The 26,534-nt window shown below is 36.7% G+C and overlaps 4 protein-coding genes across 8 annotated transcripts in view; 1 reads left to right on the top strand and 3 right to left on the bottom strand.

Annotated features, from left to right (window-relative positions):
- LOC136276713 (ultraviolet-sensitive opsin-like) overlaps positions 1-26,534 on the bottom strand; it is a 60,446-nt gene that overhangs the window by 10,093 nt on the left and 23,819 nt on the right. The window lies entirely within an intron of this gene.
- LOC131798919 (galanin receptor type 1) lies at positions 197-4,975 on the bottom strand. Its single transcript, XM_059116584.2, has 2 exons — positions 4,869-4,975; positions 197-1,455 (listed from the first exon to the last, which is right to left on the bottom strand). The coding sequence occupies exon 2, from the start codon at positions 1,374-1,376 to the stop codon at positions 336-338; it is 1,041 nt and encodes a 346-aa protein (XP_058972567.2). The 5' UTR covers positions 1,377-1,455; positions 4,869-4,975; the 3' UTR covers positions 197-335.
- The window catches only part of LOC131798876 (galanin receptor type 1-like), a 31,561-nt gene continuing 11,781 nt past the window's right edge, over positions 6,755-26,534 (top strand). The window contains exons 1-3 of one of the 4 annotated variants that reach the window (XM_059116540.2): positions 6,775-6,868; positions 24,752-24,796; positions 26,068-26,189. The gene's annotated coding sequence lies outside the window, so the exon portion shown is untranslated. Of the gene's footprint in view, positions 6,869-14,123; positions 14,227-24,751; positions 24,797-26,067; positions 26,190-26,534 lie in introns of those variants that run through there. The other 3 variants (XM_066171882.1, XM_059116541.2, XM_059116543.2) reach the window with 3 other exon arrangements.
- LOC131798899 (galanin receptor type 1-like) lies at positions 9,531-10,872 on the bottom strand. The gene has a single exon (XM_059116564.2). It carries the CDS (start codon positions 10,773-10,775, stop codon positions 9,735-9,737), a length of 1,041 nt encoding a protein of 346 aa, XP_058972547.2. The 5' UTR covers positions 10,776-10,872; the 3' UTR covers positions 9,531-9,734.

Here is a 26,534-nt window from a genome sequence, read left to right as displayed (position 1 = left end):
AAAACAAGAAAAATTCAATCTTAATTTTAACCCACAACAATATATGTTCCTAACAAACGTCAACCGTCAGAGAACCTAAAATTTAAAAGGCGTAACAAAGAAATCGGCAACTGACTACCTCGAAAGAATATCAACTGTCAACCGTCAAAGTGAGCCACCCCCCCCCCCCCATTAACCAATTGATCTTTGATTTGAATTGCGCCAGAGCGAGAACAGCTCCTACAACGAGAGGCGTTCTAGCCTGATAGCAGATCACATGTGATATTTGCGGATAAACAAAACTAACAAACAAACTTCGATAATTCTTACATTTCATTGAGAGCTGAGACAATTCATCACACGCTTCGAACAGACGTGCGCGTGCGCATTTCAAGGAGTTCTGACAGTTCATAGCTAACATCACGACACAGCATTTTCTTGATAATGAGCTTAAAGGCTCGTCTATAACTCGAGCTCTGAAAAGCATAGATAAAAGGATTAATCGAACAATTTAAAAGTGTAAGGTATTGCGAACCTATCTGAAGATGCCCATATGTGTGGTTCACTTTACTCACTTTCAAGATGAGCAGTATTCCATACGGAATAAAAGCTATGAAAAACACTACAGTAAGCAAAATCAGCAGCGTAACCAATCTTCTTTTTTCATTCGTTTCTTCCTGCGTGTCGCATCTTTCACTATTTCTTCCAAAAACTGTGTTATTGAAGTACATGCCATAGACGATCCGTGAATAACAAAATGATATCACAGCAAATGGAATCAATGTGAGGAAGATGATAAGGCAATCAACATAGATCATCATTGTATGCTCTGCTTTACCATGAGAACAATAACGCATTTCTGAATCCCAATCGAAAGTTGCAAAGATAGGAGTTACTAACGTTATAGCAAGCAACCAGATTCCAGCTATTACGTAGCTAATGCTGTCCATGCTTAGTCTTCCAGATAGTGACATGGGTTTCACTAGAGCGTGGTATCGTTCAATAGCCAGCATTATTAGCGTCAAGGCAGTTACAAGAAGCGTGACAATCGAAACAGTGTTGGTTAAGATAAATTTGCAAAGAAATGCTGCTAGTACTCTAGAACGAATTGGGATATTTGTAGTCAAGATTGAAAATAAGATTGCCGTAAAAAGCAGAGTGGTGATGTCTGCCACAGCCACGTTGACCAGGAGGTAGTTGGTGGTTGTTCGCATGCTGCGTATTGTCTTCACGACGACAATTACCAGAGAGTTGCCCAAAATACCAACGGTGACGATCAGCCAAAACGCTATAGTCGCTATCAATCGCCTGATCTCTGCTTCCTGGTTAAAGCGATCAGGCTCTTCTGTTGCTATCGTTATGTTAGTAGCAGAGCTGTTGTTCCTCAAGGTACCCATTTTTAGAACTTAGGAGGAGCTGTCGACTCGGCAAGGTGACAGAGAAAAACTGAGTGCGATCGGGTCTGCGAAGTCAGTTCTGCTTAAAGTTACAAAGGAGTAGAGATATTAATACCCATTCTTATGTTTATTCCCACTTTCGTGTGTACAATTCATGACGGTGAACGAAACAACTTAGCTCTTCAACTTGCTTCGCTCGGCATCAAATTGTGGTTTCGTGGCAAATTTGATGGAAGCGCTTAACCAGTATTTAGGAAGCAATGGTTAAAACCTGAATTCCTTTTCGGGTTTTTTAAATTTAGAATGAATCTAACAGCTAACTTTACGTGAGTATCAGTTCATCACAAAGTAAGGACCGGACAGTTAATTATCACGGAGCAAGGGAGGGGGGGGTTGAGAGATTTTGGTGGTGTCGTAATGAAATTTGCTTGATCCCTGATCCCCCCGCTACGACTCTGTAGTACTCTAATGATTCTCCTCATCGGCAGTCAATCCTCTATGGTCCTCTCTTTATACTCTGTTACCGACGACTGATTCCCCCCCCCCCTCCGTTCACCCTGAAAATTATGTGATCCCAAAAAATTCTTCAGATTCAGTACCCTATAAGTAACTTAAATCTACCTGAACCAAAGTTACAGGAATGAGTAAGAAATTTGGTTTTAGAAAGAAATTTCATCTACCTTTTCGTGGTGATAAAGACACACGAAAACTGCACAATACATAACTGTTACCGAGCCTTAAAGATGAACATGGCTCAACCAAAATGGACAGAAATGTTTATTTTAATCCTTTAACCCCTCAGAGTTAATAGCAGCTAATTTTTCCTTACAATATCACCACTGAATCACATATTAATGTAATGAGAATAAAGGAAATTATCACCAGCTAAAGAAACTCTTGCATGTTCGACAAATTCTCCTTATCAGCTCCACAGTAAATGTACAGAGAGCAGTATGGAGAACTTTAATACTGATGTTAGGACGTAAAGGGTTAAAGAGGCGATCAAGTTACCTTTTAATGCGTTAACCGAAAATTGTGGATCCAGTTCAGAATTTCGAGCTTCGATTATCTGACAGCTTGAAGCATTTTGAAAGGAATTGAAGTAATTGAAATCTTCGAATTGTTTCAATATTTAACCAGCGATACTTCTCGTTGAGCTAAACGTCAACACCAACCTTCGTGTAAAAGCGCAAAAACAAACAAACTAAGCTGTCAAATTTGAGGTTTTCGCGGTACAGCATTAATTATAATGGCTGAAGATAGAACACAATGGTCAATTTCACCCTTCGTTTCGAGAGATAAACTGATCGATAAGCGAATCAAAAGTTTCAGCCTAAAAGAAAAATAAAATTTTTAAAGGTATACAAAAAAATTGAAAAATTAATTATAATACAACAGAGATAATTTGGACTACTGAAAAATATATTCAGTTAGAAGCTCTCTACGCAAATTCTACCTGTTCATCGATTGGGAAGCACGGCTTCCTGATTCGGCTTTAAAAAAAAATGTAGTTACAAATATTAACATTAAAAAGGTTTGCGTTTAAATCTTAGTGTTGAATAATTTAAATTGCAAATTACGATGATGAATAGTTTCTAAAGCTGACCTTTGGAGCGATAGCCCCTTGTCATTCGCTATGACAAAGGGCTAACGCTCAAGACGTCATCTTAATAAACCCTTAACGGTGGCCAATTTTCATAATTCACTCAGTTGATCAAACCAAATTATCCTTTAACAGCCCCACCTACGCAGCACCAGTTTCTTGGAAACTTACGTTCCCTTATTAATTTTATGATAAAAATGGTTGATCCTCTCTTCGTAACAGGTAATTTAGTGTTAACAACTGAGTTGAAAACGTACCAATTTAGTAAATTGGTCACCGTAAAGAGTTTGAAGGCTGACGTTTCTAGCGTCAGCCCTTCGTATATTGCTCTACCGAAGGGCTAACGCTCGCAATGTCAGCCTTTAAACTCCTAACGGTGGCCAATTTTCGACTCGGTTGTTAACACTAAATTACCTGTTATACTCTCCCACCGACGCAGCACTACAGTTTCTCTAGAAACTTACCCCCTTTATTCATTCCTCTCTTCGAAAGTTTTTAAAGGTTTAAAAGTTTGAAAGTCAAACGTTCTTGTTAAAACGAGCATTTTAAAAGCCGCTTGGAGAATTACAAAGCGGAGTAGAGATGGTGCTGATTGGAAGTGACACATGTACACGTCAGGATTGATTTGCATGTAGTGAGTTGATCTCTGATCTTATGGCAAACTAGTCAGTATTTATCAAGGCATTATTTATTACGCTGGGGGGGGGGGGGAGGAAGCGTGGAGATTTTGGGTGGAGGATCAAATGGTTTTCAGTGGGAAAGGAGGGGGATTCAGTCGTCGCCAATATAGTATAAAGGAGGGACTAGTGCCAATAACAAGGGAGGGGGGGGAGGGTAATATTAATAATACAGAGCGAGCCTTATGGAAGGATCATGCAGGTAAATTTTTATTGTGACAGAACCAAGTCCTCCCCCCCTTCTTGTTACAGATCTTATTCTTCTTCTGTCATGGACAAAGTTCCCTTTGGATGATAGCGCTTAAGGCTGGTTGAAGCAAGTTTGACTCTAACTTGTTTAGAGAAACAAAATTAAATCCGGCACACTCTTTAACCACCATCGTCAGTAAGAAATCGCAACATGGGGTAAACAGAGGGCAGAATGAAACATGAAGCGATATCTCACGCAATTTTGTCTTTTTGTAATTACTCAGGATCATCAATACTCAGCAAAGAATTGAAATAAAAATGGATTACAACAATGTTCCTCATAAATTTACTTCAAAGATTTCAGCTAAATTGAAAGAAATGAAACTGATATTATTACGTGCACAAAGAAAGGACATGCTTTGGACAATGGAATATGCCTGCTTTGAATCATTTAGTGCCAAGAATAGAAATTAACATAAGTAACTCGGAGGAAAGAAAGAAAAAAAGAAAAACTGAATTTGACATGCTCGCTATTTTAAGTTATGATTAATAAATAGCTGTTTTACAGCTAAACCAATTGTACATTATCGAGATAATAGAAATTTGCCATTCGATATTTCATTTAAGTACGAAAGAACACTTACGGAATTATGAAGAATGTATTTCTTTATGATTCTTGTAAGCTGATTATCAATAGATTTATCTGCGGCCAGCTCTTATAATGAATTATGCATGTGTGTATACTCTTGGAATATTCTATGAAGGCAGATACTACTCCACCAGTATAGAATATTCACGTTTTTATGCACTATGCTTACGAATTTGAAGTCAAGATAGACTCCCTATGGCAAAAATTAGACCGAGTAACTGTTTCGATAAATTTGCTATGTAAACAACGAGAATTAACGAAAGCATACCATCCACTAAACGTGATCGCTACCGGACGATTTGTGGGAAAACGCGGTAAAGGTAAGATTTACGTAAGCTTTTAGGTAAACTATGATTAGGAGCGGAATAACTTACCTGGGGCTTGAGAATTACGTCGCCAAAAGGTGGAAACAGTATTCAACAATATACAGAGGGTATCCAAGAGTAAAATGTTTTACCGGGCCGGATAAGTGTTCTCTTAGCCACGCAAAACTTTCTGACGTGTGATTGGGCAGAGGGCTACATCTTTTGACATGCAAGCTTGCGGGCTCTTGTAGCATTCAAAATGATATGTCAACGCAGGGTGAGAGAAAACAATAAAGTTGAAAACCAAGAAATTACCTCGTGGCTAAGCATTACAAGGAAATCATTATTCGAAGTTAGAAATTGATGTAGAATTAAAAGATACTTTTCTGACGAAACAATTTCGTCATGATGTGCAGGAGGAAAGATCTGTATCTTGAGGCAGTAACAATAAAAAATAAAACAAGTGAGTTTACAAACGGTATTATTTGCAGAGTATGTTATGATAATTCTCAGGTAGTAAAAATTGAATGACATTTCCATAAAGTGCTTGATTCATGTCAGTTACAAACTTCATAATAAAAATGCATGAAAGTAATGAGAGCATTGATGTCAAAAGAACATTTTCCAAATTAAACTATAGACTCCAACTTCTCTATCACTGTTATGGCGCTTTTCTTTTTTACGTTTTTTTTCGTTTAAGAATGTTGGCATATGTCTTTTTAAGCCTCGTGCGGGATGTGTCAGTGCAATAATGTAGTATTTAAAATCAAGGTGAATCTTTTGATCGAAGTAGCTTCTCGGTTAGTTCGTTTCGCTGGCTGGAGACAGCCGTTCTTTCTTGCAAATCGCACTTCAAAATCGCATCGAGTGCAGCCTAAAGTAAACACGGTTTAGCGCTTATACGTTACCCCATGTTGCGATTTCTTACTAACGATGGTGGTTAAAGAGTGTGCCGGATTTAATTTTGTTTCTCTAAACAAGTTAGAGTCAAACTTGCTTCAACCGGCCTTAAACTTAAGCGCTTTCAGTTCACTCTTTTCTTTTATCTAGTTATATTTTAAAGTTTTGTGTTTTGTAACTTTCTAATTTAGTTTTAACCAATCTTGAAATATTTAACCGTAAAACGAAGTAGACGCCAGAGCAGAATATTACATAAAGCGCGTTAAAACTTCCTTTCTTTACGGGGAGAACAACAAAAATATCAACCGAGAGCTTTCGCATTAGAAACGCGTTTAATTTATTGTTCCGTGTTTATTTTGTAAGTAGAGATTTGACAGTAAAAGAGTCTTGTTTAGAAAGCTGACTCAGTTTCAACATATTTTTCTTTTATCCCAACACTTGTTGACACCAATGTTATTACGTATTTGCATGTAGCAAAAGCTACAGTCAGTTCTATAGTGACAAGATTGTCTCTCAGAGTCATAGATTCGCGTGTCAGTTAACTTTTGTGTTTGTAAGATGATAGGCAATAGCATACATTAACTTGTGCGGTAGGAAAATTAAAACGGCCTTCGCGTAACGAGCATTGAATGAATAATTTCTTATACCTTGGAACCCGTTGGCAAGATTTGACCAGATGAAAGAAGTTATCTCTCAATAGATTAAAATCTTTATTTTGTCTTACAATCTTTCACTTATATATTTATACTATTCCCCTTCACACGCGTCTTTTTGAAAACTTCTGCCTTCTCTTTAGTTTTTTTTGTTATGAAAACACCTGTTAGACATGAGTATATTGTTCTTTAGTTAATTAAGTATTACCCATACCCTTTTGTTTGATTAATTTACATGCACCTATTTAAAGCTGAAATTTATTTAAGGTTTTGGCAAGCTGGACAAAGCCGGAGTCGTTAGATAATATCATCAAAATGACTTGATAACAATAACCTAAGGTATTATTAGATGTCACGTATTATTTAAAGCCATCTCATGTTTAAAGAAGCAAGATCTTCATTTGCTATGGTATACCCTCAAGGTTGCCAGTACCGATCGGAAGGTTTTCCAAAAACCTACTTTCAGGCTGGTAAACACCTATAGCTTCAGGGATCTACGCAGGACGACAGAAGTAGGTAAGTTTGAATATTTGTAAACATGAATCAGAGAGGACTAATAGTTTCATAAAAATAATTCTATATGTACAACGAATGTTGAGCAGTTGACCATCAAGAGATCGAAAGCATTAAGAAGATCATCAGCGCTGTCATCATCCGGGAAAAAAAAAGTTTGGTTATTGCGGTAAGTAGGCGTTTTCTTTTGTAAAGAGAATGCCATTCATACAAAAAGACAAATGCATCCATACGGACGCGTCTGTAAGGTGGAGATTTAAAAATTTTCAGGAGTTGTCTGATCTACATCCTCGCGATTTTCTTCTATTTTCTTTGGCTACATCCCGCGTAATGGCAAGAATACTCGTTTTCAGTATTCGGTTCTTTTGTGTGTAGATGACTACATCACTTCCTGATGACTTGAAATACATGCTTCTATGGAAAACAGTTCATTCGCGCACAACGTTTCAAATAAATATTTTTCGTGAGATAAAGTTTCTTAGGGCTTTGTGTAGAATTTCACAAGCTGCCCCTAATATCCACCTGCACACCTCAACACATTGAATTAAAGCGAAAAAAAAAACAACAATACGGAGCAAGTTACTGTTGAAAATTTAAATATCCAAAAACCTTTTTCAAATCACTGCAGAAAAATACGTGCATAATATGAAACTGCTGAAAATTTCTTGAATTTGTATCGTTCGTGAGCTTTTATATGAGGCATTAAATCTATTTTGATTAAGGTATCCGTCAGTATTTTTCACCTAAGGAGGGAGGAGTGGGGATCGAAGTATCTTGTTTGGGGAGTTACAAGGTTTTCAGGAAACGGAGCAGGAATCAGTTGTCGCTAACGGAGTATACATGTAAATGAGCGACTAAAGAAAATTGACTCCTTATTTGGGGGATGATTACAATACTTCAGAGCCTTATCGGGGAATCAGGTAGAGTTTGTGAATACCCAGAGGCATAATATAAAATGACTCACAGTTCATCCTTTTCGTGATAACGAGGAACGTGGACACAGGATATCAAAGCCTCTATTTTCCTCTAATTTTTTTTTATATTTTCCTCGGTCAACGTAAGCACAAATTAATGATGGATAGGAAACTACTTAGCCATTAAAGTCAGTTAATGGAAATTTTCTTCTTCTTCCCAAGTCTCTTATAACCGTAATTATGTGGACAAATTATTTGATAAAAATCGGCAATGATCTCGAAATTTCTCTTAGGGTGTACATCTGTATTCTTCTGTTGTCTCGTTGCTGTGATGATGACTAAAGAAAATTGAAGGCTTTTTTTATCGCAACCCGAAATCTTAGCAATCCTAATAGCCAGTAGGACAAAAGAGTACCTTATTCTAAAGGAATCCACGGTAACCATGAAGGATCAGAGAGAAATCATATTACTTTCAACCAAAAAAGACTATATGCATTTGGAAATTATATGCATAGGGTTTTGTCGTGATTTTGCCCTGGATCTGTTTCCTGCCAGCGGTCATCATATCACTAGCACCTGGGCCACTGCATACAAAAATAAGCATTAATCGTTATTCGCTTGTGATATGACTTAGCTGAGTTCTTCTTGCTTTGCAATAACGTGTGTGCGTCCTTACAATCTACGCCTCCTGCTTTAAATCTAGAACAGAATTAATCCATGTATATTGTGGAAAAGCGAAGATATTGATTTTTGGGTTATGATAATGTCGCAAATATGAAACTACAGTACAAAACCTTTCCAGTAGGAAATAGTGCGGACGTCCATGAAAAAAGACCCAATCTAGAGCCAACACATCCCGTTCTACGCCCTGTTTTTCCCTCTCCGTCGCCTTATTTTCTCTTGTTGTCATTTGTAACATTTGAGTAGTGCATCCTTAATTTGATTGTTGAAAGCTTCTCCAAAGTTACCAAAATCAGATGAAGGGGCAAAGCCATGAACAAAACACCATTAAAATTAAATTGTAGAGTTTTGACTGCTTGACTGGCTGTCGAGATCGATTTGTAGGAATATCTTTCCCAGAATGGGCAATGACTGCGCAAGGAGACCATTTAATGCGACTGTCATTGCTCCTGGCTCGAAGTCGAGATCTTGTTTTCACGGCCGCTATCAACAGCACGTTAAGCATGCGTTAAACTGGAAAGGGACAAGCAACGCTTTTAATGATGACAGTGTTGATATAACTAATCTCCGGTGGGATAAAATGAAGGCCTCATGAAGAGAGATCGAACCTTTAGATCAGCACATTGAATCTTAGCGGTTTTTTTCTTCGGCTTTGATTGACCAGCTCTACTCTAATATGCATGCATTTCCACTAAACATTTTTCGCGTAATTTTCGGGTTTCTCATAACGTAACAATCGAATGAAAGAGAATCCTAACAAATATGCGAGACATTAGAAAACAATCGAGTGAAAGAGAACCCTAAAAATGTACAGGATGTTAACGTAACAATCCAGTGAAGGAGGATCCTGAAGGAGTGCGAGATACAAATATAACAATCCAATGAAAGAGAATCATAAAAGTGCACAAGATACTAACGCAATATTTATTATTCATATCAAAAAACACGAAAAAACTCAATCTTAATTTTAACCCATAGCAATATATGTTCCTAACAAACGTCAACCGTTACAGAACCTCAAATGTAAAAGGCGTAACAAAGAAACCAGCAACTGACAGCATCGAAAGAATATCAACCGTTAACCGTCAAAGTGAGCTACCCCCCCCCCCCCCATTAGACACTTGATCTTTGATTTGAATTGCCTCAGAGTGAGAACAGTTCCTATAACGAGAGGCGTTCTAGCCTGATAGCAGATAGGAATCACATGTGATATTTGCGGATAAACAAAGCTAACAAACAAACTTTTACATTTCATTGAGAGCTGAGACAATTTATCACACGCTTCGAACAGACGTGCGCGTGCGCATTTCAAGGAGTTCTGACAGTTCATAGCTAACATCACGACACAGCATTTTCTTGATAATGAGCTTAAAGGCTCGTTTATAACTCGAGCTCTGAAAAGCATAGATAAAAGGATTAATCGAACAATTTAAAAGTGTCAGGTATTGCGAACCTATCTGAAGATGCCCATATGTATGGTTCACTTTACTCACTTTCAAGATGAGCAGTATTCCATACGGAATAAAAGCTATGAAAAACACCACAGTAAGCAAAATCAGCAGCGTAACCAATCTTCTTTTTTCATTCGTTTCTTCCTGCGTGTCGCATCTTTCACTATTTCTTCCAAAAACTGTGTTATTGAAGTACATGCCATAGACGATCCGTGAATAACAAATTGATATCACAGCAAATGGAATCAATGTGAGGAAGATGATTAGGCAATCAACATAGATCATCATTGTATGCTCTGCTTTACCATGAGAACAATAACGCATTTCTGAATCCCAATCGAAAGTTGCAAAGATAGGAGTTACTAACGTTATAGCAAGCAACCAGATTCCAGCTATTACGTGGCTAATGTTGTCCATGCTTAGTCTTCCAGATAGTGACATGGGTTTCACTAGAGCGTGGTATCGTTCAATAGCCAGCATTGTTAGCGTCAAGGCAGTTACAAGAAGCGTGACAATCGAAACAGTGTTGGTGAAGATAAATTTGCAAAGAAATGCTGCTAGTACTCTGGAACGAATTGGGATATTTGTAGTTAAGATTAAAAATAAGATTGCCGTAAAAAGCAGAGTGGTGATGTCTGCCACAGCCACGTTGACCAGGAGGTAGTTAGTGGTTGTTCGCATGCTGCGTATTGTCTTCACGACGACAATTACCAGAGAGTTGCCCAAAATACCAACGGTGACGATCAGCCAAAACGCTATAGTCGCTATCAATCGCCTGATCTCTGCTTCCTGGTTAAAGCGATCAGGCTCTTCTGTTGCTATCGTTATGTTAGTAGCAGAGCTGTTGTTCCTCAAGGTACCCATTTTTAGAACTTAGGAGGAGCTGTCGACTCGGTAAGGTGACAGAAAAAAACTGAGTGCGATCGGGTCTGCGAAGTCAGTTCTGCTTAAAGTTACAAAGGAGTAGAGATATTAATACCCATTCTTATGTTTATTCCCACTTTCGTGTGTACAATTCATGACGGTGAACGAAACAACTTAGCTCTTCAACTTGCTTCGCTCGGCATCAAATTGTGGTTTCGTGGCAAATTTGATGGAAGCGCTTAACCAGTATTTAGGAGGCTATAGCCTGAATTCCTTTTCGGGTTTTTTAAATTTAGAATGAATCTAACAGCTAACTTTACGTGAGTATCAGTTCATCACAAAGTAAGGACCGGACAGTTAATTATCACGGAGCAAGGGAGGGGGGGATAGAAAGATTTTGGTGGTGTGGTAATGAAATTTGCTTGATCCCTGATCCCCCCACTACAGCTCTGTAGTACTCTAATGATTCTCCTCATAGGCAGTCAATCCTCTATGGTCCTCTCTTTATACTCTGTTACCGACGACTGATCCCCCCCCCTCCGTTCACCCTGAAAATTATGTGATCCCAAAAAATTCTTCCAAACACCCCCCACCCCTCCCGGAAGATAAATAAAGACTGGTCCCTTAGGTGCTCTCTCAGAAAGAAACAGAAAGAACTTTGCAGGGGTGTTTTATAGTGCGTAGTCAAGCGTGCGAAAGTTTTTGTGGTTTGTGAAATTTTCCATCGTTTTGCATGTGATAGCTTAGTGCCTCAAAAGTACGCTATAGGAACATAATGCATAAATCTTATGAAATACCAGAATGACTTCTTTTCCAAGTGTGTGAAAGCCATGGTCAATATCCCCACTCCATGAATTGTTTTAAAAACTTCAGTCACTTGAGAATGAAATGCAATCAATTTGACTCCCTTTATCTATCGCGACTTGTGATAGAATACAAAATGTCGTCAATCAGAGGTTTAATTGGAAATGAAATAAAATGATATTTAATGAGAATGGATTGGATGTCATTTTGATAGCTCTAAATGCTAGGAATTATTCAGCGAACAAATATATAATTTTGAATACAAAAGTCATTTTGTATAAGCATTGGACAGAATAGAAACGAGTTCAATAAATCACTCGTATCTATTATTTTACGTTTTTACAACAGTGTGAAACATTTACATGCCATTTATGTTTTGCTCCTATTTCGACATTCGATGGCTTCCTTTTGGCTTTGAAATATTTTTCAGCACACCTACAAAAAACATCTGCCTTCGGAAGATACCTTATGAGATGCTGTCATGTACTTTGTGATTATTTACCCCGTTCTTCAATTATTTGTCACAGCTAGTAATGTAAAAAGGTTCTCTAATTAGAAACGGTTTCATTTACAATTAAGAAAACATCAGCAGACGTCTTTTAAAGTAAAAACAAACAACAAACCTTGCCTGTCCAAGAAACCTAAAGTATTATGACATGAGATTTCATTAAATTCAGAATTGCGAGATATAATATATCTAACGTCTTAGTCATCAATCAACCTTTAATGTACTGTATAGGTTTTCACTTCCTTTATCTACAATTATTTCAAATACTGACCATCGATGGATGAAACCTCATCATCATAATGCAATTTCGATGACAGTTCACTTTTTTTTTCGGCCACTTTGCTCGACACATTTTTCGTATTTTTTTTCCACAATATCTTCATATAATTGTTATCGAAGGATCTCTTTGTCTGTTTTATGGCGCAGACAAGAGAGGGTATTATCTCTTGGCATGGACTATATCTTCGAGATTGAAAAAGATTTTTGCAGAACAACTTTTTTCCAGAAACACCTTGCCACTTCTTGAAAACTCAGCTTGTTATTTGAAATGCGTGAATAATCATTACTTTTTTTCTCGCTCATACTAATGATCAGGTGCTTTCTGCTTCTTGTAGACTATGGTAATGTGGTAAGGTCGGTAAAAGACTCTTGCACTGCTATATTCTTGCATTCTCCCTGAAAAAAATGTCCCAATCGCAAGTTATGTTCGCTTTCTCACAAATACAAAAGTCCAAAAGTAAGCCTCTTTCATCTCCTTTCCAGGCGATGCGGCAGGATGGCAGATGATGGTTAATTGTCGGTACCTTCTGCTTGCCCTTCTTAAAAGTTTTCATTGAACTTTATTAAAAAACGTCCGAGACAAGCAGTTTATCAAGTCTTAATACATTAATCAGTTGAGTTGCATAAATCTCACTTCGATGATGCTGATTTTGACAACCATGTCTTTTCTGAATCTTAATTCTGTCTTACATATTTGTCCACACAATTGATTGTCAGTGTAATAATCTAACCTTGGACAATCATATTTCTAACCACATAAAGCGCAAATGCTTCCTTACCAATACAAAATGTATGAACATTTGATTTGGACTTCACAGCTCCCTAATGGAAGGACACGGTGCAATCACAGTGTGTACTGCGATAATGCAAAAGTGTCACTCCTTCTAAATGTAATGTTTGGGAAATAGTTTACGAATATTTTGTCTGTAGTTTTTACTTAGAAGAAAATGATTTAGACAGTCTCTTCCTTTGATTTTTAATTCTTTTATTTCATGTATATCGGCTAAACACGCGCATCCGCTTTAAAAGGCAAGGAGCCCATTTTTGAAAAAAAAAATAAGAGCATGCAGTGCATGTATCATGTGGAAAAAACAAAAGCTGAGTGCCTCTCGGTTTGTTGCGTTGAGATTACATAAGATTTGCATTTGAAATAACATAAAGATTTGCTTTAATTTTAAGAGAGCACCTGAACTGAAATAAGTATGGAATAAACTGAAATAAATGTTACTTACAAGCAGGGTTGGAGGTCTAACAAGACAATTCGGCTAGCTGCGGTACTTTCTTAGAAAAGATCCGGTTAAAAATGATTTATAGTAAAATCGATAACAGCTTCTGATAAATCACCGATATTGTTTTCAACCAATTATTATCAATGCGTCAACCTTTCCTAGCAATCGAACATACATCTTTTTAGAACAGATGCACAATATGTTTTAGACAGGTGACAAGTATGTCCAGTTGAAAAGAAACCTTTCATAAGTTAAACTGATGACTCAGAAAATAACAGACTTTTAAAATCGTTCTTCATCTGAGAGAGTCCTGAAAGAATAATAGTGATTATGAAAAACATCATTAATAAGCAACTAGCAGAAGACGTAAAGGCGAGATGTTAGGAAAAAAAAAAAGAATTTTACGCCAGGATGCAAAGTGACATACCCATCAGTTGGCTGTCGTCGTAGGTTGACGCCGGACGTAATGTTTCAAATTTCCTTTTAATTCTGGCAAGCTCTGTCTCTCAAGAACATTAAAGAAACGGTCTTTGATGAAAGGGTATATCTTAAAATGATATCATTTTACAAAGTTGATTGTAGGTGGAGCGTCAGAGGGGATATTTGCCAGTCCGTGATCCAAGATATCAAGGTAAATATTATTACTCCGATTTCTTTTAACATGTCTAGCTTTTTCTATCATTTGAGAGAAGGAAAGTAGATTTTTATTTTTCAAAGACGTAAGATCAAATTATTTCTTCACACTAAAGATCTTTGTCTCTGTTCTTGTTTGAAATATAATATTGAATAAATAGTGTACATTGATTTCGTTCATTGCAAGGAAAAACTGTATATCATAGTTCGCCTGCATTACCTTCCGGCCTTGGCAAAAAATATGGCATTACAAAGTACTTAAAAATGCTTTGGAAATAGCCTCAAGCAAGACCACAAGGCTTAATTAGGTTTTGCTCCATTTGAAAGATATAGTAATGTAGGATAAAGTCGTAAAATTGGGCTACGTCGTCTATTGGTTGATTTGCTATGAATTTCAGCATGCAGAGTGGTATAGCCAGGTGATGCGAAGGTTGTTAATTTATCTAGGAAGCTCATGTCGTGCAATGCCACGTGAACTGTCCACATTGTCAGGTCAATTTTCCAAATGTAAACAAAGATATCTTTCTTGTGATTGTTTGAAAGGCGCGACTAAGTAGACTTCTTTAGTAATATGGACAATGTTGCCCTGAAAATACACAAGCATACTACCAAAGCCTGCGGATTTTCTTACTTCTTACAGTAAATGAATAATTAAATTATACTTTACTTGTACAAAATGAAAAGGCAAGGGCCAGTTCTGATAAAACACTTAGATTCAACAGAAAATTTAATACTCTTTAAACCATTTGTCCCCTATGAGTGCCCAGCATCTAATTTCTCCTCAAAATATCGCCCCTGAAACAAACATTAAGGTCACAGAATAAAGGAAATAATCACCACTTAAGGGACTGGTAATTATTTACGTAGAGGAGTGGGGGAGGGGGGGAAAGGGACCAAAGAAGGGGGGTTCAAGGCTATTGGCGAGAGGGGGGGGCTATTTAACTTCGTATCAAGAAGTTTGGGGAGGGGGGGTCAGCAGTTCAATGTACGTTTTAAGAGTGTTCCATTGCTCAAGGTGGGTAAAACAGTTAAATAGTAGAGTGAGAACAATATAGTGAAGACGTGATGCTAAATTGTACAATTTTGTGTTAATTCTATTGTTTTCTTTTGTTTAAACACCACTATTTTGTAAAACTTAGATATTTTTAATGATCTTAAATATAAAAAAATCATATATTGTGTGATTTTTATTTCACAGAAATACTGCTTACACTATAAACCTTATTATTATCTCAAATTCTAGTTAATATCGAATTCAGACCCATCTGCTTTAATATGCGGTTTGACTGAATTTACTTCTAACAAAATGCTTGTCCTTTCAATAACCCAAGAAGTGATTAAACATGATAACAAAAAAAGTAGTCCTTTCACAACTGTAGGAATATCATTGGAAAATACATCTTTTTGCATTGTTATCATATTTTTGCTCAACATAAAGACATAATTTGTAAAAAATCTAACACTTTTCCGAGGTCAAGAAATATTTTCCTATATTTGACAAAACATCACTTTCAGTATGTGACTGGTTACAAACTCACGAAAAATTCGAACCGAAGAGGTTATAGCACGGAACGTTTAAACAACTGCTTGAAAAGTCAGATACACGGAATACACAAGCCGCCAAAAATTAAATCAGGCGCGAAAGTAATGGTGGATAAATGAAAAGGTAAAGAGTGCACGTGAATCAATTTATGCGAAGAAAGAAATAAATGAATTGCAAGACTCGCCACAACTTAGAATTCATTTCGTATACATCGCATTTCTTTATGTGCTGTTTTTTTCTTTCGTTTTTCTTTTGATCAGGTGGTCGTTGTTGTTGGTCTTTTTTTTTTTGCCATAGCTAGTATGAGCGTGTTTTCTTTCTGCAGCTCACATTTGAGGAAAACTTCATTAAGAGACTAACCAGGTGCGGAAAGAAGCCGAATCTATTTAGTGAAAGCGTTAGAGTGTTGATCAAATGAATTTAAGCGGAAATCGTTCAATCTGATAACAAGCCTTGGAAACTTCAAAAGAGTAGAAATGAACTATAACCGAGAAATTATGAAAATTTTTACTGGTGATATTACACAGCTAACCATGGATACGCTTTGAAAATAATACAACAATTTATCAAAAACAGAGGTTAAGATTGAGAGGCAAAGTTTGGGAATGTATAATAGAAACAGCTTCGTGTTTATTTCAATGTTTTAAGTTTATCATGTAAAGGTGTATTAAGGTATACCTTTGATTACCTTCAGAATTTAACCGCTTGGCTTATATTTCTTGAATTAACCCAGAGAAAATTACAAAACAAACTTTTTTCCACCATTTAGGCAAGAAGTATTTCCACTTAAGTGCACCATGGTGGAAAGCAAACAGCTCGAACGTAAAGTTTGCGTTGTTTGCCGCAAATCAAATGCTTAACTTTCCTTAATAAAATTAAAAGATCTGTGTTCCGTGCATCATGCCTCAAAAAAGTAATACTGGTTTTAAAGCTCTAACAGAAATTAAGTCAGTTCTATACTTACCCTTTATACCCCTGTTCTAAGCTTAAGCTATAAGCATCTTCCGGCTGCGAAAACTTATCATCTTTCTCAAAGTGATAGCAATAAGTCACTGTCTTCCTTTTTGCTGTTTAAGCCTTACACATCGGCGATTGTTTTACATAGTCAATATCGCGCATGGGTGATACAACAGACCCTAATGAATCGTAAGATAAAAGTTTTATGGCCTCTTCAGTCGGTTTTTTGAGATAAATTAAAATGACAAAGCCGTCCATCGCACCTTAATCTCTAAAAAGACTTGTTTATTCAAGAAAGCACTCAGAAATGTATTAAAAAGGTTTTTACGACTTTTACTTTCATTACCGATGAGGAAGATGCCATAACAAAAAACTTAACCATGAAAGTCTAGATAGTGTCTAAACGTATCGAGTCTTTACCGGAAGGTTGATCTGATTCAGTATCACTTAAGTATAAGGGAGTTTTCAATCAACGCGTTTTGCCGAAAACAACTTCTCGCACGGATATGATTTTCATGCAAATTCGCTCCTCAAACCATTGTTTGCTGTTTTCTAACTCAACCCAATTAACAAGAGGGAGCGTTAAAAAAATAAAAACCGATATACTGATTATGGTTAAAAAAGATATCAGCAAAGAATATTGCAACTTTTATTTTCTGATAGGATACTGGGAAAATTGATTTTACTCCACACTACTTAATGAGAAAATGATACAGACCTGTTATCACACGGCTGTTGCCATATTAGAACTACCCTACTTTGCATTCAGCAACAATTTATACAAGTCGTATTCATAGTTCAACTTCATTCTGTTAGTCTTCTCTTGTAACTCAAGAACTATCTTTTAGAAACATCGACTAAGGCCTTAGTATACATACAAAATCTCTAGACTGCCACATAGTGGTTAAAATTATGATTTTTTTTCCTAATATTCCTGACGTCGTTCAGCAAGTCAGGTTCTGTCTTTAGATAAGTGAAAATCGTTGGCAAAGAAAACAAAAAAAGACGACTTAAAACTGACTTGGTTAACTTCAACTTTTATAAAGACATGGTTACGGCGGTTAAAAATATTGAAAATAACCTATTGGCTTGATTGGAACTAATAAAAAGTAATGAAGACATTTACAGTGTAGAAAAGATTTCATCGTAAGCCTATATTTGAATACAATGGGGATTAAAGCTTGTGTGGTCGTGATAAGGATCGTGTGGGGTCTTCAACAAAATGAAAATAAAGATCTTGAAGCGATGTAGCACACATTTGTAAAACAGGACCTGATCCTCCTTATAAAAGCTTTTAGTTTAATTGCTCAGCGATTATAGAGATGCGCGCGCTCTGATTGGTTGAGGATTACGCTGTATCTCGCTTTAATAACTTCGCGCGAGGTGATTATAATAAGAGCGCTAAATTTCAAAATGTCTGCCTCTCGTCTTTTTTCAATGCTTTTGAAGAGTTGATAATCGCGATTAAAAGAAAATTCAACTTCGAAGAGCACAACAGATGCTCAGTGAATATTGTGGAATATGCCGCTCGACTTCGTCTCGGTGATTATTCCACAAAATTCACTTCGCCTTCGGCGAATAATTGTTCATCGATCAAGTCCTCTGAAATTTGTATCCTGGACGACTGATCAATATTTAATACTAAATATGGCTCGAATCCGAACTAAGGTTTGAATTATGAAGGTGTGAAGCAAAACATTTAGACGGTACCTGTCGAAACCGGTCTCGACAGGTTTTGGCGTTGCTTAGAAAACCCATTATGACCATATAACTACCAAAATCTACATATAGCCACCTTATGTTTCTGAAATGACCGTATTCAAGCCAAGAATTTACCAGTTAGCTGTTAGCTTTTTGCAGATCATCTGCGCCAAAATATGGAGAACGACCTTTGCGCATCAAGACTGAACTTAAGCAGACAACAGCGTTTGTCGTTGTAATGCTGTTATGCGTCTTAAATTGATTAGAACACCCATACGCCGTCTATACTTTACAAACAGGACGATTCACATCTGCTAAATAAGTACAGCTACTATATATATCCTTCCTTAGATTCTTGAACTGCTATATAAGCTGAAAAGTTTTTTCAAGAGGAGCTTAACTGAGTCGCTCTTTTTGCACAATTACTGACGCTGCATAAAACTATTCCAACCCCTTTAAATCAATTTACGCGTGATTCAAGTTGATAACAGTTTTTGTTCGTGCTAGGTAAAGCATATGACAAGAGTTTTATCTCATTCAAGTTCCAGTCTGTTATCTTATAAGTCGCTAACACCAAAGAACAAAAGCAATCGCAGAAAAGTAAAACAAATTGCTATCTGATGAATAACCATTGGGGCACGTAAATTTATAGGAAGGCTTGTTTAATTATAAGTTGTTTCAAAGAAAAATTTATCGTGTGAGAAACATCACTAGGAATTACTAATAATGCTGGTGCGTAACTGTATTTGATTTCCTTCGTCATTAAAAAGAAATAACGTATCTGTATTCGTATTTATATATATGTTATAGATCAAATCTTGCTTTGTATCAAGTTAAAGTAGTGTTTCTGATTCTCTTTCGATTGCTCCGTCAGATAAGTCTTTAATGGTAGTTTTCATCAAGTTACACGCATATAAATAATCGTTAAAAAAAAGGCCATAGATTTTCTCACAAATTTCCTGAAGTTTTATAAAATTAAAGGTAGTATTTACATTACGAGTGAGCCAAAAACCTATTAATCACATATGACATAATATCTAAATTTTAATGTGCCTGAGGCGAATTTTCTAGTGACTTCGATATCACAGCTGACCAATTCAGCGAAACTTTCTGCTTTCTCTCTCTCTCTCTCTCTCTCTCTCTCTCTCTCTCTCTCTCTCTCTCTCTCAGTTTGAGAGTATGATAAGAAAGTAAGAGTAATGCTTACTATCATAACCATTTTGTCATCGCTGCTTAAAAAATATGTATGAAGCCCGAAGCGATTATTATGATGAAAGTCATAAAGATTGCAATCACCCTCTTCGGTTGATGTTAGTTATTCCGTGTCCTCAAGAAAAATTATGAGACAGAAAGGGAAATCCGTATGGCGCTGGCCGGATTATGAAGATTTCCTTTTAGTTACTTTTAGCTTCGTGTGGAAAGTATTGTGGTTTCCTGATGCAGCTTCTTATCGCCGAAGCCAGTTTAGTGTAGAGCCAATCTCACCGCTGTTCGCCTTTACATTAATCTTCAGTCTCTGTCCTGTGATTTTTACTGAATGTCCTCACCTGAGCGAAAGACCGAGCTGTAACCACAAGGTATTTAGTTTTTACACAGTCGATAACGTAATAACGTTAAGGATGTTAAATAATTCTTCATTGTACATGTAACATAAAAATGAGTGTTAAGGAATGCCACTGTAAGACAACATCTATACCTAGGCCGCATTTCTTAAGAACATGGGACACTGTACACCAAAATAAAAATTGATAACAACTTTAGCGCATAATCACTTTGTAAAGAAATATAATTTCAGAGGAAAGCAAAACAAAAGAGAGGAAGGATCAGTAAGAGAAGTCAGCTTCTAATTTATCTCTGCACATTTCTGTTTGTTTATAAAATCATCTATGGCCATCTGACTCTCGTTTATGGTTGTTTCAAATGCTACATCACGAGTAGCCTGCTTGGCTGGCAGTTTTGTGTGCACTTTGTTTTTTTTTGTTCGCTAGGCGATGAGGGTAGAAATCGCAAGTGTCGGAAAATATCATCGCGATATTACCCATAAAACCGCTTGTTGCGCAGGTCTCATCACAATTTCAATCGGATCTTGAGGTGAATGAAAACTTCGCCCCGTGAATGATAGTCTGCTTCTTTATAAAATACAAATCAGTTGTGTCTGCATATTACTGTTTGTTTATATAATCATCTATGGCCTCCTGGATTTCGTTTATGGTTGTTTCATATACAACTACACATCAGCCTGTGTGGCTGGCTGCCGGTTTTGTATGCACTTTATGGTTTTGTGTTCGCCAAGCGATGAGCGAAGAAATCGCAAGTGCTTGGAAATAAGTCATGTTCCTTCCCAAGCTTCGCAGCTCATCGCTTTATTACGCACAAAACTGCACTTCCTGCGGATAATGAAAAGTTCGCTGCTTCTTTCTAAAATCAAATCATTTGGTTTTGCGAAGGATGAAAGTATTTTCCATGATGAACTTCACAGTCTTTGATGCAAATATCAAATGTGCCGGCCGCGTAAACAAAAATGGACGACTGATGATCGTTTCCGAGGAAGCGGTCCGTAGGGCAGAATCCCGATCAAGAAAGAACCAATCGGAACGCTGGGATTTATCTCCAGACTCCTTTAAAATATACAAAAGGTCAAATTTCATAAATAGCGAATTAAACAAGTTTCCTTCAGTCAAGAGATTTTATATAATCTCTTGTGTCAATAGAGAGGACTTCACTTTCATTTTTTTTTTAACTGTAAAAGCCTGAAAAACATGGCGTGGGAAATTGGAGCGCAGGCGGCAAAATTTATTTTCTCGCCCAGGCCCCATACGTTTTACAGTTGTGTTCACCTGTGTTTTCCTTTCGTGCCCATGACGTCATGCTCGAAACAAAATCTGACTTGTGGGTTTCTGAGATGCCATTTTTCTCGCGGCCTGTTTTTGGTGACTATCTGCCTTTAACAACACGGGATAAATCTCTAACACTCCTAACTACCATCAGGTTCACAAGCGGATATAGTTCTGGTCGAAAATCGAATTTCGAATGACATCAGAAATGCTTTTAATCTTAAGTTTCGGCACATGAAAAAGACTTTCGCGGTAAAGGCCAGATTAGAGTTTTATCTCTGCGTGATCTCTTGGAAACCTCAAGAACATTTTTTAATTTGATTTGTTAGTCTCTGCTGCTCCTGTGTACTGAGTTTACAGATAAGATCTACCTTGTTTATGTATAAAATTAACTGAACAATGATGGCACAAGTTTGGTAAAATGTGTTGAACAGTTTAAGGTTCCTTATGCCAATTTCTAAACACGGTTTCCTTTGAAATCTACCTAAATTTATGGTATGTCTGAAGTGTCTCCAGTCAGCAGACAAATGTCTCCGGGTAATGATTCAGTTTTAATTAAAAAATGATCTCCTATTGGACAATAGCAGAGGTGCAATAATGTGAACTTTGGAAAAAAGCAATATATGTTCTTGTGCTACCAGAAGTCAATTAATCATTGTCGCCCCAGCTTAAATACTGCAAAACAACTTTCTGCTGCTTTTTCGAGGTTGAAGGTAAGTCTTTTAAATCAGTATTTAACACTAAAAGAAACATAAACTAGAGTAAGTTGTTCTTACCAGGGCAAAGTTTTGGATTTACCTTTTTGGCTTCTTAGTCACGGTTTTTTGATTTTTCAGTTATAATACCAAATAAAACACTACATGAAAGAGTGTAGATCAGCTTTCGTTTTAGGAGAGATGTGGATAAGACCATGGAACCGAAAAAAAAATAAAAAAAATAAAAAAAAGCAAAAGAAAACAAGCCCACGCCTTGTTTTTGATCTTTTCTTTTCATTAATTTTAGGGCGATCTTTTCTTCAATGTTTTAAATAAGGATTTTTAATTTGTCTTTAACAATCCTTTGGGCGGAAAGAAGAAATATAGAAAGTAAACATAGGGTTAATAGCGCCTGAATTCGGACCAGTTTCACTCAATCAAAAAAGGTTAGGGAAGACATTTAAAAAAAAAAAAATCGTGCAACGTATTTTACAATGACTATGATCCAGCTGCCTTCATCCCAGTGGAACTAAATGCATAATTTCGAAAAATGTCTTTGACTTAAGAATGACAGCGTAAAATGGTCCGTCAAGGAAATTAAAACCATACTTCACTCAAAATTGAGAAACATATCACAAAATTTATGTCAATTTAATTGGAAACGGCTAAAGCCGAAAAAAATCTGTCAAGTTTATCAAACCACCATATAGATGGTTCAGTCTCTGCAAAACTTACAAAAGGACGTGACAATTACTTCACTTTCCACACCACTGAAAATTTTTCTTGAATATTAGAACCATCCAATTTTACTTTCTATTGGCTCCTCTTTACATTTCTGCTACTTCAAACGGTGAACCCCCTTAAATCACTCCAAAGCTTTTAGGTTAGTTCATGAAATATCACAAGGAAATGTTGTAAGTTAACGCATGAAATATTACACAGCAAAGCTAATTTTCTCCAGTGTCAAGTCATCATATCTTTCTCTACCTACGATTGCCTTGAATGCATAATCAGCAAGAATATTAAGTAACATACTTCCTTTATTAGGTAGGTAGATCTTTTTGATTGGTCGGGCAAATTTGTTTTTTGCTTGAATTTTCTTCTTTTATACATAGATATTATGTAAACATTCCTAAATTAGTTTCTCAGTCTGGATTTGGCCGCCTGCTTTTTTGGCAAGATAATTTTGCTTGGCAAAGTTACCGGGAAAATTGGAATTTATCTTGTTCCCTTTTAAGTTTAAAATGATGTCTCTTCGTACCAAGTATGAAATCACTTATGGCAGATTTGTTACTTTTCCCTGGGCAATGTGTTTAGTAAAACGAATAGACTTCTAGAATAAATTGCAGTCTGATGGTTTTCAATAATTTTTTTCAATTCATAAACCTCAAATTCATGATGAGTGATGAAAACTGTTAGACAGTGCAAAATATCGAACATTTCTGAAAGCTTTTCTAAATTAAAGAAAAAAAATCTGTGTTGTTTAAAGGTTTTGCAAACCTTTTAAAAATGAGGACACATAATCGAAAATTTATCTTAAAAGAAACGCAATTTTTGCAAACAAACATGATCAATAACAACATTGAAGAACGTAGCTTCAAGAAAGAGCAAGGCGGACGATGATTTTTCAATTTATTCGATTGAAACATAAAGAAGTCTCCCATATTTCTTATTTTATCTAAGTCTTTTCTCGTATTAATACTTTTTGCATTGACTTCTAAATTAAACCGATATTTAGTTGGCCTCTTGAATTTTCCAGCAAGCTTTTATGGAGAGTCAAGAACGGTATTGGTGACTCAATCGCGTTTTTTACAATGAAGTGAGCATCAACAAAGCAGGATAAAAGGATCCTGGCTGCATATCTGTTTACGACGCTTTTGTTTTATTCTGTCCACAAAATAAATTGAAATTTGAATCCATTAAAGATGACTGGCTAATGGACAGAAGCAGGTGAGCATCTCTTTTTCACCTGTGTGATATAAAATAAATTCCCGTCTAATATCGCTGACGTTTCTTGCTAGTTATTTCCATCAAGATCAGTGTAAGACTTCAACTAACGAAAAGTTCCTCCATCGCGTTTATTCTCCAAGAATTATATCTTTTGAAAACATCAACCCCTTAAATCCCCAGGAGTGAGCAAGATAGAATTTCTCGTTACAACATCAACGCAATATCAAGCAGGCAAGTTAGGAGAATAAAGAAAAGATCAACCAGGGGATTATTAGTTGATCCAATACCAAACTCTCCGAAATAATTTCATAAAACCTGTATAACAGATGGTAAAGAGAGTTACCAATGAGATCTTGGGAGAGAAAGGGTGAAGAGACCGACTCTAAAAATTATGGCCGAACACAAACTCGCTTACGTAGAACGTTGCGTCAAATTTGGACACGAACATGGTTAAAATAAATTAAAATAATATAGGTACGAACTTTACAATATATCCAAGGCTCTCCCACGATGTTTTGGAATACGAGTCAGGATGCATCCCACTCGCAACAAACTCCTTACAGACAGGTTATATTTTATTGAGACAACTCAAACGGAATGGCGAATGGTGACTACGTCATACTGACGATAATCTTTTCAGTGTGTTCAAAATAGACAACTGGTCGTCTTTTAACTATTTTATATGCATTCCACTCACCTCAACCTATGTCAAAAACATCAGAGATAGATATACAACTCACTCTTTTATTCAGATTTTTTAGGCTTGATGGCTTGAAAGCGAGCTGGCTAAAGCCCCAGTCTTATTTCTGAGAATTAAAATCAGCATGTAACTTGTTATCCTAGGTTAACTTGAAGAGGTTTCCTCGCTTAACTGCAGAAGAGGAAGTGGTAAGCCATGAACACTACTAAGAGGAGAGGGGAGGGGTTGATGGGATAAGAGATACGACGTGAAATGGTCAGTTTTCTGTAAAAGAAAGAAAAGATTATAGCAGAGTTTGAAATATTCTCTCTTTGCGTGCAGCGTGTAAAATTTTTAAAAGGTAACCGACCTTGTACATCCCTACACAACTCAATAAATGAATTCTCATCCTCTTGAAATTTGTTAAAAGATCTGTATCGCAAGTTCAAAGCTACCTTAAATTGTTCATAAATTTAGACAGAAGTCTATTATGCATCAGAGTTTTTATTTGTAATGATAAAAGTGATATCATCGCAAACGCCCCCACAGCGGAATGTTATTGCTTTTCGCCCTCTTCCTTTTTTCAAGCAATTGCAACGGTCGTCTTACATATGAAATATGAAGAAAAACGGAGGAACGAGATGACAAGTCTTCTTCCCCCGCACATTACATGTATATTGCATCTTTAGATTAGAAACCAAGCAACCGTGTGACATGATTTGCATCTACCTAGCTGCCAGATGGGTTGGTAAATTTGGATTAGAACGTCGGTTCAAGACAAATATTTCGCCTCTTCCCTCGATAGCGTATAATGTATTCTAAACTGTGTCAGTCTTCAAGGGGGCTCCACTTCCAGTAAAAGAGAAAAAGAGAGATAGAGGGAGAGAAAAAAAAAAAGACGAGATCATTTCATAGTGTCTCGTAGCGTTGTCAACAAATAATGAAAGGATATAATTATTGTAATTAAGCTCTCGATCGTTAATGTTATTTTGTTACAAACATGATTACGAACGCATTCATTACAACTCAGTGACCGCACATTACGGTTCTTGAAAACCAAATGCATCGTCTTCTCACTGCGTTTTGTTTTGAGGAATTTGGACCTTTTTCCAGGTGAATAAACTTGTAAAAAAATGTGAGTCCCAACTGCCCTAATACGCAAGAATTTTTTTACCGTATGAATTTGTACCACTTGACTTAAAAAATAGCCCACGACTTACCATACCGATTCTAATCTTTACGTAAGAGATATCCAACACATCTCGTCAAGGACGTAAAGAACAATTTTTTTAACGAAAAATCCCCTCGAAACGCACGAAAATATTGACACGGTTACGTCACAGTTCGAAAGCCTCGTTCAAATTATTTGTCGTTTTAATAATTTTTTTCGCTATAAATAAACGACGAGTAAACATCACACCATGACAGTTGTCTCTTTTTGGTGACTTGAGTATACTTATGAATAATTTGTTTCCCACAGAAAAACTTCGTTTGATGAAACGTGTTCATGAGACCGTCCGTGCTTCATTTTGGTTCTCAAGAGAGCAACGAATTTTTCTTTGCCGACTTTCGTTACGTGGGCACTTTTTATAGAACTAAAGCGTAAGTCTGAGGAACTTGCCACGTAAATTTCTAAATACTTGTTGATACTATCGTAGTAAGGATCGATAAATAATTCTAATTTTGTCTTCTCTAGGTTATTTCAGGCTTAAATTAATCACATCCAACTCCGTTGCAATGGTTATTTACCGCATGTACGTGGATAGTTGACGTTATCAAAAGCATGTGCTGGCCGAGTAAATCAATTTTTCTAATCAGTTTCACCAACGTACCTACGAAAATCATATTGAATGTTCAATTCATTCATTTTTGAGGTCGCTCAGTAGGGAGAAAGGATCATTTTGTTTACAGTTCTTAATCGCCGAACCTTTAAAACACCCAGAATAA

The sequence above is a fragment of the Pocillopora verrucosa genome, chromosome 9 (assembly GCF_036669915.1).
Source record: "Pocillopora verrucosa isolate sample1 chromosome 9, ASM3666991v2, whole genome shotgun sequence".
Taxonomy (NCBI): Eukaryota; Metazoa; Cnidaria; class Anthozoa; order Scleractinia; family Pocilloporidae; genus Pocillopora; species Pocillopora verrucosa.
Note: the sequence above shows the minus strand (reverse complement) of the source record. Positions and strands in the feature narration are given on the sequence as shown.

What these genes read in the sequence shown, in the direction of transcription:
- LOC131798899 (XM_059116564.2), bottom strand. Translation starts at nt 10,775, where the DNA reads ATGGGTACCTTGAGGAACAACAGCTCTGCTACTAACATAACGATAGCA.
- LOC131798919 (XM_059116584.2), bottom strand. Translation starts at nt 1,376, where the DNA reads ATGGGTACCTTGAGGAACAACAGCTCTGCTACTAACATAACGATAGCA.